Source organism: Diadema antillarum, unplaced genomic scaffold (assembly GCF_040938485.1).
Source record: "Diadema antillarum isolate AM-2024a unplaced genomic scaffold, OU_Dant_1.0 seq00000550_RagTag, whole genome shotgun sequence".
NCBI lineage: Eukaryota > Metazoa > Echinodermata > Echinoidea > Diadematoida > Diadematidae > Diadema > Diadema antillarum.
This window is the reverse complement of record NW_027271495.1, coordinates 791,596-807,869: the sequence shown is the minus strand read 5'-3', so window position 1 is coordinate 807,869 and position 16,274 is coordinate 791,596. Positions and strand designations below refer to the sequence as shown.

At 36.1% G+C, this 16,274-nt stretch overlaps 1 protein-coding gene across 1 annotated transcript in view; it reads right to left on the bottom strand.

Moving 5' to 3' along the window:
• Positions 1–16,274, bottom strand: part of LOC139734913 (proline-serine-threonine phosphatase-interacting protein 1-like) — a 91,516-nt gene that overhangs the window by 2,312 nt on the left and 72,930 nt on the right. The window contains exon 12 of the mRNA XM_071645693.1: positions 13,703–13,797. Coding sequence (XP_071501794.1) covers positions 13,703–13,797 — 95 coding nt within the window. The remainder of the gene's footprint in view (positions 1–13,702; positions 13,798–16,274) is intronic.

Sequence of the window (16,274 nt, the reverse complement as noted above, 5' to 3'; positions counted from 1 at the left end):
GATGAATGAGAAATCATAGAATGTGTTAACATAAACAAAATATACCTTTCATGTGACTTTCATGAGAACAGGGAAAATATCAATAAATAATATCTGTGAATGTTTTAGGTTAACAGGAACATTTATCAAACATAAAGGCAAATAATATCCACACAAAAAATCATTACACTCACACAAGAAGCACCATCATGAATATTCTAACCTCCTAGGATTGACAAGATTTTGCAAGAATGTTGACAAAATGTTGAAAAATCCTCGGTCACCATGGTGTGCCATATTCATATACACTGCACCATAAACCTAAGAAAGAATGATGATCTTAAAGGGATGGTACAGTTGCGGCTGAGATGGGGTTTGAGGTTTCCAACATTTTTTCATGATGACTTTTTCAGATGAGAAACCTCTTTAATGAGAATTGGTTTTGAAATGGCTGAGATATCTAAAACAAAAGGGATCCTAATAAAAGGTGGGACCCTTTTAATAGGCTCCCTCTGTTTTACTTTGTTTTTGGATATCTCAGCCATTTCACAACTGATTTCAATAATATATACTTTTAAATCCTCTAGGAATTGTTGGCTTCTTAACATTTCATAAAGTGGTTTCTGAATATCTCGCAAGAAGTTAAAAGCTGAATTCTCACCTCAACCAATACGATACCATCCCTTTAAAATGCATCCTACAAAAAGGATTACCAAGTAGCTGAACTGGAATGGTTACTCAAATTAACATAATACTGCAAACAAACAAATTATGAAAGAAAAAAAAAATCTTTCCAGAAGATGCTTCTGAAATACTTCAAAAGACAGACAAAAAATAAAACTAAAGAATGGAAAGTGACAGTAGGAAAAAAACAGGAGATATGAGAGGACACATCATAATAAAAGGTGATATTTGTTTTATAATATATATATATATATATATATATATATATATATATATATATATATATATATATATATCACTGCAGCCACGGTCATGGTATCTATCACTAGAGAAAAGAACATCTCATGTGTAATATGATGTTGATATAACTCTTGAAGGAGTACCACACTTGGTGATACTCCTCATGTCTAAAAGATCATTAGAGTTAAGAGAAGCCTTTCCACACCCATCACCCCCAGCCCCATCCCCATCCCTCATGTTGGGAATGAGCACCTGAGAGTATTAAGAATTTACTATTGGAATAATGAACTTTAAGTCTATTTCCTTGAGATGCTGTGTGCAAGCCTAACATAATTCAAACAACAGATTTCAAATGTCCTGCGTCCCAAACTTGAAATAAAAAAATACAAATACAAACACAGAAAATGGACACATGCATTATAGTGCACAAGCTAGTTTGCCCTACAGTTCCTAATCAGAAACACAACATTCATCCGATTTATGAAATGAATAAAGATTTGTAAGGAAATGACATGTATACAAGGCTGTACATTCGGTCAGAATCATTCAGAACTGCTGAGAACGTTGTACAGACAATTTCAAAATATGCCAATGCCAGGGTCTTTAAAGGCCTCCATGGTTACAGGGTCACATGTACAAGAATAACCTTGATAAAAATCCAGGTTTTTTATAACATCAAAAAATAATGATAATTATTTCCCCATGTGATTTCAACATTACTCAAAAATCCTGCTCCATGGATGGAAAGAATTTTGTTGAGAACACAATATCTACAAAGTAAGTAAGAAATGTTGATAAAGATTCTAGGATAAAGCAATTTTAAGTGAAATTAGCATGTCTGTCTCTAATTCACAGTAACAAGAGGTGAAAGTTGCAGTTTGCAGCAAACAAATCACATAGAATCAAGCTTTTTTTTTTCTCAGCAGCCTTGTACACTAGACACACTTCTACAAGCATCATTATGTAATTCAGAGCTTTGTCAGTGCTCAAGCACTTACACTTTACTGATGGTTACCTCAAAGTTTGGTCTAAGACCTGTCCAATGTTTTCTGACCTTTTTTATCAGTCATTTTCTATTACTAAAACAAATTCTAATGGCCAAAAAAAAAACACACAAAAGATTGAGAAAGATAACTTGCCACAAGCCAAGGATGGAAGATTGAATGAATTCATGACTACTTGTAAACTGACCTCTATTTCCATAAAATAATGCACAAGTTTTGTTTCTCTACTTTTAGCAGTGAAAACCACGTAGAAGAGGTGCAGCATGAGTGCTGAATTAGCACAGAGCTGGTGAATCAGTTGGTTGGGGCGGTCCTTCAAAAAAAAAGCAAACTTGTGCAGACAAACACAAGATGAAAATTATACAAGTGCACACATTTCTCCTGTGGGCTTCCTCACAACCCTTTCCGAACTGCATGGTGGCATAGAAAAACAAAGAAAGAAAAAGAAACAACCCTTCTGTGGGAAAATTGGGAGTGTGGTGTGTGACTGGAAAGCGCCTTGTGATGTTAGTGTGTTGTGTGGTGAGCTAAGCATCTCACCCCCTTGGTCGGGCAGAGAATAATCTGCGGCCCAGTGTCATAGTGGTCTTTGGAGAGGACTTCGGACTACCCATCTGTTGGCATGGCAACATTTAATTCACAAAAGTAACACTTTTTATTCATAAAGGGAATATAAGCATATGGGGCAAAATGGCCTGTGTATGTCACCTCTTTCATAAGTGATAGTGATAAATTATTTAATAAATAACTGCTACAGCTGTACTTGTCTTGGCCATTCTGTTGTCAATGAAGCAGCCTATTAAACAGTTGGCATGATGACTGAGTTATAAATTGACATTTAATAGCAATATCAAAGGTACCATCATTAGAGGATATGAATATGAAACCATTCCAGTTATATCAGATGGCTTTCATGGTTTATAAACACAGAATATGTTGATATTCCTCAATGTTTGTGGAATATTATTACACCTTTAAAGCTATTTATGAACAAAATCATCAAAGGTGTGAATATGAAACCATTCCAGTAATATCAGATAGGTTTCATGGTTTATAAACACAGAATATGTTGATATTCCTCAATGTTTGTGGAATATTATTACACCTTTAAAGCTATTTATGAACAAAATCATCAAAGGTGTGAATATGAAACCATTCCAGTAATATCAGATAGGTTTCATGGTTTATAAACACAGCATACGTTGAAATTCCTCAATGTTTGAGGAAATCTATTGAACCTTTAAAGCTATGAACACAATCATCAAAGGTATGAATATGAAACCATTCCAGTTATATCAGATAGGTTTCATGGTTTATAAACACAGCTTGTGTTGAAATTCCTCAATGTTTGTGGAACATCATTATTAACCTTTAAAGCTATGAACAAAATCATTAATGTAAGGAAACCAAGGCTGTCGAATCCTAGATTATACATTTTCTCATTCTCAAGTTGATACAAAGCACATCCATATACAACTGAATTAAAAGGAAGTCTCCCCAAGTACACATACATTTTAATCGACTGCAGAGAGACATCAAATGAAACACTGGATGGAAATTTGGGGGAAATTAGACAATACAGTAAAAAATGAAGTCTTTGTACAGTCATTTAAAAAAAAATGACGAAAAGAAAATACAAATGAAATCCCAAAAAATTTTAGTAATCTTTGACATTCAAAGAGCATTTGAAGTTGCCACCAATCTCTTCCAAAAGACATGGACAGTACTATGTACACCGTTGTATCTCAACTTATCAAATCAGCTTGCCACATAAATGTGAACATCTCAACTAAAAAAAAAAAGGTGAAGCTTTCCAAGTTTATTTATAGCCAGGTGCCTTGGCAGGTGAATGATTGAATCACCAATTTCTGCCCCACACAATGGGTTTTTTTCTGTTGTTGTTATTGTTTGTTTCTTTGTTTGTTTATTTGCTTGTCTGTTTGTTTGTTTTCAGACTTTAAATGGAGCATTCAATGCCGGTAGCATCCTAAATTTATGTCCAAAATGGGCAGGTTAATAAATGCCTTCAAAATGAGCCCATTTGTTTACTATTTACACCAATTATACACTGAATGTTTTTTTTCCCCCTTGACAGCCCACAAAAAATAATAACAAAAAATTGCATGATGACATGCTTCACAGTAGAGCGAACTATTCCACTAGCCCATGAGAAAAAAAAACTACCCTTTATTTCTGTACAGTCTTCACAGATGACTTTTGAGCTTGTGTGTTTTCAGAAAACAAACAGGATGCACATGCGTTAGTGCAGTGCCTCAGACGTACAGTTGTACATCACTTCATAAAATGTGATGGGGCAAATGCGACATCAACTGAACAAAAATCCTTCAGTTCTCCTGCATGTGGTAATTTACATGTAGTGTCCTTTGATAATAAACATTATATTTATGTCACAAAAGCATAAAGACGAGTCATTCTGAAAAAAAAAAAAATGTCACAAATGATTGGAAATTATACAGCACTTCACTCACAAGAGTCCCCCCCCCCCCCCCCCCCCTACAGAAAAGTGCATTGTAGAGACACTGGACTAAGATGAGAATGACAGTTCCCTGCTACCATTTTCAGACATACTTCACCCTTGGAACATCTAACTTCATACAATCTGCCTTCAATGGATGCATTCTTGATTACTGCTATCGATATTGAGTAGAACAATCATGATAAAGTTAATAATAATAATAATAATAATAACAATAATAATAATAATAATAATAACAATAATAATAACAGTATCATAAAAGTACGGGAACATGCACGATGCATCATGCTCTAAAGTTTTCCAGAATCTCAACCCTGATCCTGCCTTTGGAAAAGTGTGGAAGAAATAAAGATGGTTCATGCACAATGCAATCACGTCAGACCAAAAAATGCCGTGTCCTAAAGACAGCTGTGCTACATGAGACGATGCGACTGAGCGCCATTCCCGCCGCCAGGCAGCATTTTGGCAGGCATGAGATGAGGGCGGACCAACCTTCACCATGGCAACAGTGCATGTGAGTGACAGGTGGCGGACGGATGAGACGGGGACAACACAAATACAATCCTAAAAGCCACGCAGGAAATTAGTGAGCTGGCAAACAAAAAAACAAAGATATGGTGAATGGGTGGAAAAGTATTCTCAGACTATCACGGCACAAGAATCAGAACCCTGCATTACATCAATTTAGAGAGACTTGTAGTCATAGCAACTATTTACTTATGTTTTTGTGTGTGTTAATATAATGCAGGCAAGTCGAATTTAATGGAAATATAATGTTAAGATTTGTCACTTAACTATCATCATCATGAATACATGTACTTAGACAGCACTATGGAGCCTACATGTTGAACTACTACAAATTAATGCAATTTGAAAGTGTCTTCATTACTTGTTTGCTTGTGCTCACACTGCTGCTGCAATGTGATTGAAACTGTGACTCATTATTACTTGTGCTACTGTAGTGCCCTGATACTTGTCATTTTTCTATGATTTCATCCAGTGCCCCTGGTACTTTTCATTTTCCTATGATGATTTCATCAATGCCATAAGGAAAATGAAAGTCTCTTGAAGATATCATTTTTCAAAGACTCTGTAGTCAGAAACCCTTGACTTTTTCCCACCACAATCTTTAAAATACCCAGGCTGGTGACATCCTTGTCTCATATTCATTGCTATTTCCTATTTGCAGATACCATCCATTCCATACAATGAATCTTCCTGTCCTTTTCCACAGCACACAGTTTCCCCTGCTCAAGTTACACCCTACACTGAATCCCGCTTCTCAAAACTAACATTCTCATCTGATCATATCCTTAACTTTACAAAGAAACAAAACAGAGCAAATCAATGTTCACCAGTGTCAACTACATCATGCTCTTCATCACAAGAGGGGGAAAAAGCAAGTTTTTTTTTCAGTTAAAAGGCAGTGAGATATACAATGTGTTGCACTATGAGCTCTCTACGCGTAATTTCTGAACACCATGATTGCTTCTGCACTATTCAAACACATATACAACCAAATGCATTGCTTGATACAAAACGCACAAAGTTTTCACTACGAGTAGCTCAGCAATAGAGTGCATAGACTGTGTAGTGAATATACAAAATGAATTTGATGCTATGCTAAATACTATTCTAGCACTCTACACATAAACTTCACCAGCACTGTTCAACTGTTGCAGATCAAGCAACTTTCTAAAGCACAATGAAAAAAAAAAACATATTGAAGGCAAAAAACCCACACATATATTTCAGATGAAAAAAAGGAGGGGAAACTGTTATATACTACAATGTTCAGTGAAGGTTAATATAAAAAGTCTTTTTTTTTCATTAATAAAATAATAAAATTTTCTTATTTTTTAAGGACAAAAAAATGTACTGGTTGGCAGCCCTGCTACTCTAGGCACTAAATGAGCATATTTTGGGCAAGAAACTTCTTATCTTGTGTAGATAGCTTTCTGATAACTTAGTTCTAATTTGTTGAGATAGGCAAACATTCATGGCATTGCATTAATCATACAGAGTTGAAAAATTGAGGAATGACAGTGTGGAAAAAAAATGAATTTCTAGAGTTTGTAGAGTTCCTGAAGTATAAATGGCAGCCAGTGAGCAAAACTAATTAGACTATCTACCTTTTGGTTAGTAAGCCATTTCCTAGTCTAAACCTTACTTGCAGACACCTTTTTTTTTGGGGGGGGGGGGGATAACAGCTTTCCATGAAATTGAGAAAGAAGTTGCAGACTATTTCCCCCTTCTTTGTGGTTTTAGGAAAAACATAATTCACACTTTGGATGTATACACACAAACAAAAAAGGGAATAAATGGTCAACTGACAAGCAAAAATGCAAAAATGCCATCCAGTGGAAACCGCTGTGGGCAGATGAGCACAATCACATTTATGCATATACAATGCAGCTGCACAACTTAACATTTCCACTGTGTTCCAAACTACAAACATGAAGATACTGCCAGAACCTATATGCAGGCTACACATTTACTTCTAGTATGATAACATAGACTTACCTTGCCATCTATTTTTACTACACTTGATTTTACTTCATGGCAATCACTCCTAAGAGAATTGTTTTGTGTAGGAGTTTGAAAAAAAAGAGACAAAATATCAAAATGTGACGAAATGCCGAACACATCATGCATCTAAACATAACTATTATTGTGATAATACTCACAAAACAGAGCACTCCTTATATAATGAACACAGTTATAACATAATTTTTGATGTAATGAAGTTAAAATTCAGGTCCCCAAATTATCATATACCTTTATAATTATACTTTACTGTTCAGTTATACTGCAATTTCGATATGACAGAAAAAAAAACTGCCTATGAATGATTAAAGATTCTGTGCAGTCACTGCTGGATGAGAAGACTACTGAAGTTTTTGATGTCACATACATAGAATGATGTAAGGATAATACAGAGAGAATTCCATAAAATGTCATTTTCTGGAAAAAGGAACACATTCTCTTAACATGTTACTGATGTTTGTTAGGGGTACTGTTATTTCCCCTGCCTTCTGAAAGAGGCAATGACACTTAAAAAAATCATAACTTTTTAAACAGATTGTCTGATTTTTTCCTCAAACTTTCACTTATAAATGTGTTATACTAATTGCTGAATTCACTCAATCCACATGTATGTATATTAAGGTGAACTTGTCCTTTTAAATGAACTAGGATGTATGCCTGTTGCATACTTCATGATCTCACATTTCTTACATTACTCAATCTATCTACTGGTAGTATGCTGGATATTTGCACATCACATTCACGCATGCATTGCTTTTTATATTTCTACAGAGATTATAAGAATAGCACCGATACCCCCTCTACATTTCACACCGAGCATAAATTTCCCATCACTTCAGGCATGATTCACAACTATGACTCAAAGACATGGACCATAAATCTCATCTTGATACCTTACACACTTGAAAGTAAATGTTGTTATTTCTAAAGTAGGCTAAGACAATGCAGTCATTTTCAGTGTTATTGAAGCACAGTCTTCAGCATCAAGATTCTGCAGTACATCAATCTTTAACTAGACTGAACAGATTTCACATTCCCACAGGGAAAATAAAAATAACATGATCAGTTTATCTTCATCATTTCATCACATAATCAAGAAACCTAGCACAAATTCTATGGTTATAGCACAATGCTCATTGGCTGAGCCCTTTATAAAAGCCTGGGTCTGAACAAAGACTGGGATTGAACTATGACTGAATATAATTTTGCATGTTTAGTCTTTCTTTTTTTTTCCCTTTTCTTTTTTTTAACATACGACAGAAATAGAAACATCAGCAGGGAGGAGAACACATATTAACCTTTTGAGGACAGACTGATTTTGCTACAACACACATTTCCCATAGACACCTGCCCGAGTATACTCGGAACTCGACCTCAACGGGCTAAATGAGTGTGACACAGGTGAGGTGCTTTGTCCAACCCTTAAATGCTCCTGACCAACCACCTTTACGGACTGTCCATCCTGGACTACTCTCTGTTAGCTCAGGGTACACCATCCCAATCCCAGTGGTCAGAAACAGTCAAAGTCAGTATGGCAAAGGACAGTGAATGTATCTCAGAAGCAATGAGCTAATTCTAAGCAAGAGATTATCAAGTAGAGGGGTGAAGGCTGAGGTGTGAGTTTTCTTCAATTGTCTTCCTCTATAATCGCACCTGCTGATCTATAATTTAACAAACATGCCCCGTGGTTCCTTTTTTCCCCTACATGTTTGTTAAATTATAGATAGGCAGTTGTGATTTTACAAATTTCATTTGTTCATTTGTACAGGGAGACAAACTGACGAAAACTCACACCTCAAGCTAATTCTACTTGAAAATTATGATCTACACCTGCTGGCAAAAATAATGTTATTATAAACTACCAGTACAATATCTCATATTGACATATAAATGACATTTAAAATGTGCTTTACATCTTTAATAGCATCCTTTTAAAAGCAATAATGAAAGTGAGAGATAAACTGGAAATCTGCTTCATGATTTGAAAGGATAACATCCTGCATATGCTTCTGAGGTTAATGAAGTGTGAATGCAAAACCAAATAATTATGTAAAAGACGTAACTGGCTGATCTACTATCAGGTCCAGTTTTGGAAAACTAGTTGGATGCTGATGAAAGAACAACAGCAAGTTCTGGCTAAAGTGCTCAGGCACACAAAGGGATAAAACATCTCAGTGTGTGCCTTTCCGGCTCCTGAACAATAAGTTTGTCGATAGAGACACTGCATCCATCTGACCATGAGTCAATGGTTCTCATACGTATCCGAAACCAAGAGTTAGATACGCAGTATGTACTTTGAGGAGCGTGTGAACAGCTGTCCAATTAATAAGGATGCACATACACCACACAGGCAAGATAAAGCTAAATGATAGCAGTGATACTAATCAACCGTTCTATTTGTCCGGTTCTGGTCGAACAATTTATTGTGATGGCCTTTCCGTGACAGCACCACAAATCTTATTTGGAAAAGTTGCTAATTTGATATTTTTTAAGAGTGGTACATTTCTGCATGATTCTGCTTTTCGATACAGCTCATCCATCATGCCAAGTTTTGCTAAAGTTTTCACTTTTCTGTTTTCCGTATTTCAAAGATTTTCTTTGAGAAGGTGGTAGCCTCATGAGTCAATCTTTTGTTTTCTTTGTTTTTAATAGTAATGGTACTTGTTGCACATCTAAAACAGCAAATGAGTTTGTTTCACTGGTGTCAGCTTGGGAATTCCAGTGAGACCACTTATCAATGTTGGCAAGGAGTCATATTTAAAGGGATCGTACAGTTTTAATTGAGACCTAATTTCAGGTTTCTAACATTTTTTGGTGAGATAATGAGAAACCTCTTATGAAATATGAAAGAGCATGTAATTCTATGAAGAATTTGACGTTTATTTGATGAAAATTGGTTTTGAAATGGCTGAGATATCCCAAAAAGAGCCATTCTAATAAAGTGTGGGACCCATACTTTATTACAATTGCTTTGTTTTACTTTGTTTTTGGATGTTTCAGTCATTCCAAACCCGATTTTCATCAAATAAACTTTGAATTCCTCTTAAAATAGTATGCTCTGTACTATATCATAAATGTTTTCTTGGTATCTCGCAAAAAGTTAAAAGCCCAATTCTCATCTCCACCAATACTGTACCATCCCTTTAAAGCGTGACTTTCATCTATATGTACAAAATTCTCACAATCTAATTGTTGAGTTTAAATGAAGTGGAACATGTGTATGTGTGCACATATGTGTGTTTGTGAATGATTAATTACAATGGGGGAAGGGGTCCTTGGGAAATGTAACAACAGGATTCCAAGTTGGCCATTTCTCTCTTTTGTATTATACTTTGTAAGCTGCATCTTTGCAATACAACAAATTATGAATGACTACCACAGAACTTTAGAAAAAGAAATCTGTCACTTCATTCATGAACTATTCAAAATGAAAGCCATCTTAATACCTTAAAGTTAAATTGAACACTATACATTCCTAATGTCCACAGATAACTCAATTGTTATCAATATTTTCTGTTTATTTGTGACCCTGCACCTCAAAACAAACAAAAAGTCGCCAGACATGAATTTTTAGTTAAGACCATATTCTGAAAGAGCAGATTTTAAGCTGTAAAATGATGTATAACTCAAATCAAATGGACTCTCCTAACCTATCTAAATACTGGAAAGAAAGCACAAACTCAGGAAAAGTGTGAACTGAGAAAAGAGGCTCTGAAGTACAGTGTCTATTCAAACGCTTAATCTTTACCAAACTGTGCTGGCTGTGTGATGAATGGGACAAAAAACAGGAAGTAAACCACCAGAGTAACAACAATGAAGGTATTATTAGATTAAACTGAAATTAAGCATGCCTCATTAACACATTCTGACCATAATTAATGCCAACTTTCAAAGCAGTAGCACTATCCTTTCAAAAGTTATTAGAGTTGAAAGTGAAGAGTGTGGACAAGGTTTTTCAGAAATGAAAAAGGGATTCTAAAGACACACCTAATCACACTATTCTACCAAAAATGTTCGAGATAAACTTGAAAAAAAAAACACACACTTTCCTGCCCTTTTTATGATACCAAATTTTAGCATAATGTAAAAGAAAATATCAAAAAGTCAAGTTGGGCTAGGTTGACCCATTTCACTTATTTTCAGTCCTCACGCAAAATCAGTGTGTGCGACTTTATGTTCATTTTGAGGTGCATGGTCACATTTTTCTTTGTGAGGATTCAAACTTAAGCCACACTTATGTTCTCTGACACATTTGAAAATATGCACCATATATTTCACTCATCTTACAGTAAGTGTAGTGCCATGATAATCAACCTATTGATTGTGGGCATCTTCAGCAAGACAAGACAAGTAATACATGTATCTCTGAGGAGGATTCTCATGTTCACATGATTTCGATCTCCCACAACACTTTTTGTAGTGTTGCAAAGTGACTTGTTCTTTGGATTTTGGTATTCCCATCCCTTGCCCCGATCCAACCTTGAAACAAAATATAAGAGAAAAAGCTCTAGGAAAAGTCCTTCCACGTTTGGCTGTCATCTATAACTCCATTGCGCACACTGTACACGTGTCTACCTGTTAGGTGCTACAAATGTGCTAGCATCAAATGCTGTCTCTCTTAATACTATCAGCAAACTCTTCACACATAATGTCAATGGCAGATTGGGATTGTGGTCGCGAGAAGGTTAGAGTACATTGCAACAAATATGATAGCAGGTGACAGAATCCTATAATGCATGTCTTAATTGAACCCTTTTTATACTAGCTAAACACACACATACAAACACAAATACAGACCACACACCACACACATACATACAGACACAAACACTCCACGATCTTACGTAATCAAATCACAGGTTATCTTCATCATACGATACCCAGCGGGCGAGATCCTAAATGCACAAGTGGGCGAAGAAATGTCACCTTTACTTGCGGAGCAGACCCAAGCTTGTCTAGCAGAAAGGTATTCACATGTTTAAAAACCTGCTATAGACTTCAATAGCATGCACCTGCTGTTGAACATTTTCTGTATTGTTACCAGATGTAATATGTAGGTCTCTGTGTATGCAAAATATTGTGTCTAATGAAGAGGGGTTTCTAGAGAAAGTCCTGTGGTTTTGTAGGACCTTTCACTAAGACTTGCGTGGTCACAGCGAACACAAGTACTGTACCCTGAAACAAGCATTCCTCTGAGTTGTAAATAGCAAATGTATGATATTGAACAGCAACCACAATTATTAACCACTAAAAGTGAATTGATTTTTTGCTATCTTAAGGATGTACAATACTGTATGCCTACATCATTGGGCACTTCAATACTGTATAAGCTGTTATTTTCAAGCACAGATGTTTTCACCAATGAGGAGGTCAAAGACATCTACTATATGTGACCGTGCACCTCAAAACGAACATAAAGTCGCACACACTGATTTTGCGCGAGGACTAAAAATAAGTGAAATGGGTCAACCTAGCCCAACTTGACTTTTTCATATTTTCTGAAAGAGCGGGTCTTCTTTCACATTATGCTAAAATTTGGTATCATAAAACAGGCAGGAAAGTGTGTTTTTTTAGCAGTTTATCTCGAACATTTTTGGTAGAATAGTGTGATTAGGTGTGTCTTTAGAATCCCTTTTTCATTTCTGAAAAACCTTGTCCACACTCTTCAATTTCAACTCTAATAACTTTTGAACGGATAGTGCTACTGCTTTGAAAGTTGGCATTAATTATGGACAGAATGTGTTAATGAGGCATGCTTAATTTCAGTTTAATCTGATAATCCCTTCATTGTTGTTACTCTGGTGGTTTACTTCCTGTTTTTTTGTCCCATTCATTGCACAGCCAGCACGGTTTGGTAAAGATTAAGCGCTTGAATAGACACTGTACTTCAAAGCCTCTTTTCTCAGTTCACACTTTTCCTGAGTTTGTGCTTTCTTTCCGATGTTTAGATAGGTTAGGAGAGTCCATTTGATTTGATTTATACATCATTTTAAAGCTTAAAGTCTGCTCTTTCAAAATATGGTCTTAACTGAAAATTCATGTCTGGCGACGTTTTGTTTGTTTTGAGGTGCAGGGTCACATATGTTGTTTTCATAATTTTGACATTTTGTGACAGCCTCAATATTTTCTAATCATACCTGCTGAAACTTTTGAAACTCTAATATTGTACACCATGTATATACACCAGGGGCCCGTTGCATAAAACTTACCATACTACCGTCAAAATTAGGCGTCACAGCCAATCAGCATCAAGGATTATAAAATTTACCACTAATCTGAAGACTTACTGCTAGAAAGGAGCGGTAAGTCCAGCGGTAAGGGTTTTATGCAATAGGGCCCAGATATTTCTACACATGTCCGGAAGAACAGATAGATAGCTAGATAGATATAAGAGTGTTTGACAAACAGAAGGATACAATTGTACACATGAAATATATAGAATATAGAACAGAAGCATCAAGGGTGGAAATAAAGAAAAGCTGCTGACATATGACAAAAGTCCACACTCAAGTTAATGAATTCTTGCATTGAGTTGCATTTTTTTTTTATTACAACTGATTGACAAATTTGTCAAACACTTGTAAGAAGCCCATTCATTCACATTTTTATGACTTGTCACTTGGATTTGTTTGTTTTCTTTATGTATTTTTATATAATTGTGTGTGTGTGTGTGTGTATGTATGTATGTATGTATTTCCTTTCTGCCAAGTTTCTTTCTAGATGATTCATAAAGTGAGAAGCTCTCCTTTACCTGGGCTTTATAGTCAAACCGTGCCCGGACTAAGGTTTGCATAGACCCCGCACTGGACTGGGGCGGAGGTGAATCCACGGCGGCGTAAAGTGGGTCTAGCGGGATGAAACAAGCCAAAATAATTGAAAAATCAGAATGAAATGAGTGGGATGAATTACAGAAATCTGAAGGAGAGAGAGAAAGAAAAACAAAACAAACAAAACAAAAACACAAAAATATGACGGTTAGAATTGAACAATAAAAAGCGTTTGGGGCTGATGAGAAGTCCACAACTCACATGCACTGATGAGGGGAAAAACAAAAAAGTTTTGTAGCCAGGGAAACAAAGAGAATGACCACAGGAAAAAAAAAGGATGATATGTTTCTTGCACACACAGATCATAAAGGGTACTGTTGTTATATACACAGATTGTATCTCCATTATCTGTTGATTAGTAAAGGTGTCAAAATGGAATTGCAACAATGCAAATGCAAAGATCATGGCAGCTTCATGTTAAAGTATTTGATGACAAGATTTTATTAAAATATGCCCTCTTTACATTGCAGTAGCAAAAGGATATGTTTAAACTCAATTTTGAACAAATATAAGTGAATGTGTATATACCATTCATGAAAACATACAATCAGATATTCATGCATGCTTCATCACAAAAGAGGTATAAAAATGGGATCGAAACAGACTGTTATTCATTTTTGTTTTGAATGTAGATCATCATAAATAGTAACATTCATTTTCAAGATTTCATTTACTATGGGAAAGAAGAGACCAGCAGTAACAGTGCTTGCCAGAACAGCACACATTGCCATCATGGCCCTCCACCTGAGGCAAACTATTCAAAAAATCTTGGAATATGGGAGTGGATTCAGGCCCCTCGGGAAACACTATATTTTAAGGTTCTTAGGCCTCAATATATGGGCCCGTCTGGGGTTACCACTAATATTTGTAAAAAATTATAATCCCCCCCCCCCCCATTTACGATTTCTCCCAAGTTATATCAAAATCTAGACCCCAGGATTCAAGAAGATGAAAATATCGAAAATTATGAAAGGTCAGAGAATTTGGGGGTATTTGGACCATGCCCCAGGAGTCCCCATGGGGTACCATTACCATTTATACAAAATATGACCCCCCCCCCCAACTGATGTCTCCTGACAAGTTTTGTAGATGTCTAGCAACCTGTTTTTAAGAAGATAATAAAAATGTCAAAAACTAAGAAAATCAGCTCATTTTGCATATTTGTGACCCTGCATCACAATACCAACAAAAAGTCACCAGACATGGATTCTCAGTTAAGTGCAGATTCTAAAAGAGCAGACTGTAAGCTTTAAAGGGATTTATGACTCAATTATAATAAATGGACTCCCCTGACCCTATCTAAATATTGGAAAGAAAGCACACACTGGAAAAGTGTGAACTGAGAAAAGAGGCTCTGAAGTAGAGTCTATCCAAGCACTTTAAACCCATTGAGGACAGACTGATTTAGCTACAACACGTATTTCTCATAGAGCCCTGCCCAAGTATACTCAGGACTCATCCTTAACAGGTTAATTTTTACCAAGCCATGCTCGCTGTGCAATGAATGGGACACAAAACAGCATGTAAACCACCGCAGCAACAATAATGAAGGGATTATCAGATTATGCTGAAATTGACCATGCTTTATTAACACATTCTGTCCATGATTAATGCCAACTTTCAAAGCACTAGCAATATCTTTTCAAAATTTATTAGAGTTGAAAGTGAAGAGTGCACAAAAGATTTTCAAGAAATGAAAAGGGGTCCCTGAGACATACCTGATCTCACTACTTTACAGAAAAAAGGGTTGTAGAAAACTGCTTAAAACACACTTTCCCATTTACTTTTATGATCCTTAACTTTGGAATAATGTAGAAGAATAGCTCTTTCAAAAAAACAACATGAAAAACTCAAGATGGACTTGGTTGATCCGTTTCACCTATTCTGAGTCCTCAAGTAAAATCAAGGGGTGCGACTTTTTGTTGGTTTTGTGATGCACGGTCACAGTTTGGCCCCATCCTAGGTGATTCCTATATGGTACCTCCCTATGTTGTACTCTTTATGATTCCATCTCTTCATGAAATTCCAGTCTGAGTTATTTAGAAGATTTTTTAAAAGTATTTGAAAAAACATGAAAATTTGCTCAGTTGGGATATTCAGGTCCCGCTCTGTGGGTCTCTGGGGGCCCCTGGGGCCCCACCAACATTGTACAAACTATAATCCCCTCCCCTCATCGGTCATCGATTCCTGCCAAGCTACGTACGTCAGAATCCACCCTCCAATTTTGGAGAAGAAGACGAAAATCTGAAAGCGTTTTGCACATATACGAATGACAGATGGTGCATGACGTACAACACACTGTACTCAATACAGACACAGAGCAGTAAACAATAGCATTTGGCTTGATTTGGCTCATACATACATGTATGTGCCAAAAAAAGCTTGAGCATTTTTTTTTTTTTTGGATGGCATGCTAGTATACATTGTACATTCAAAGCAATGAATCAAAAAAAAAATGTAACAGTTGCTTGCTTGGATTTTCTGGACTTGCCACTT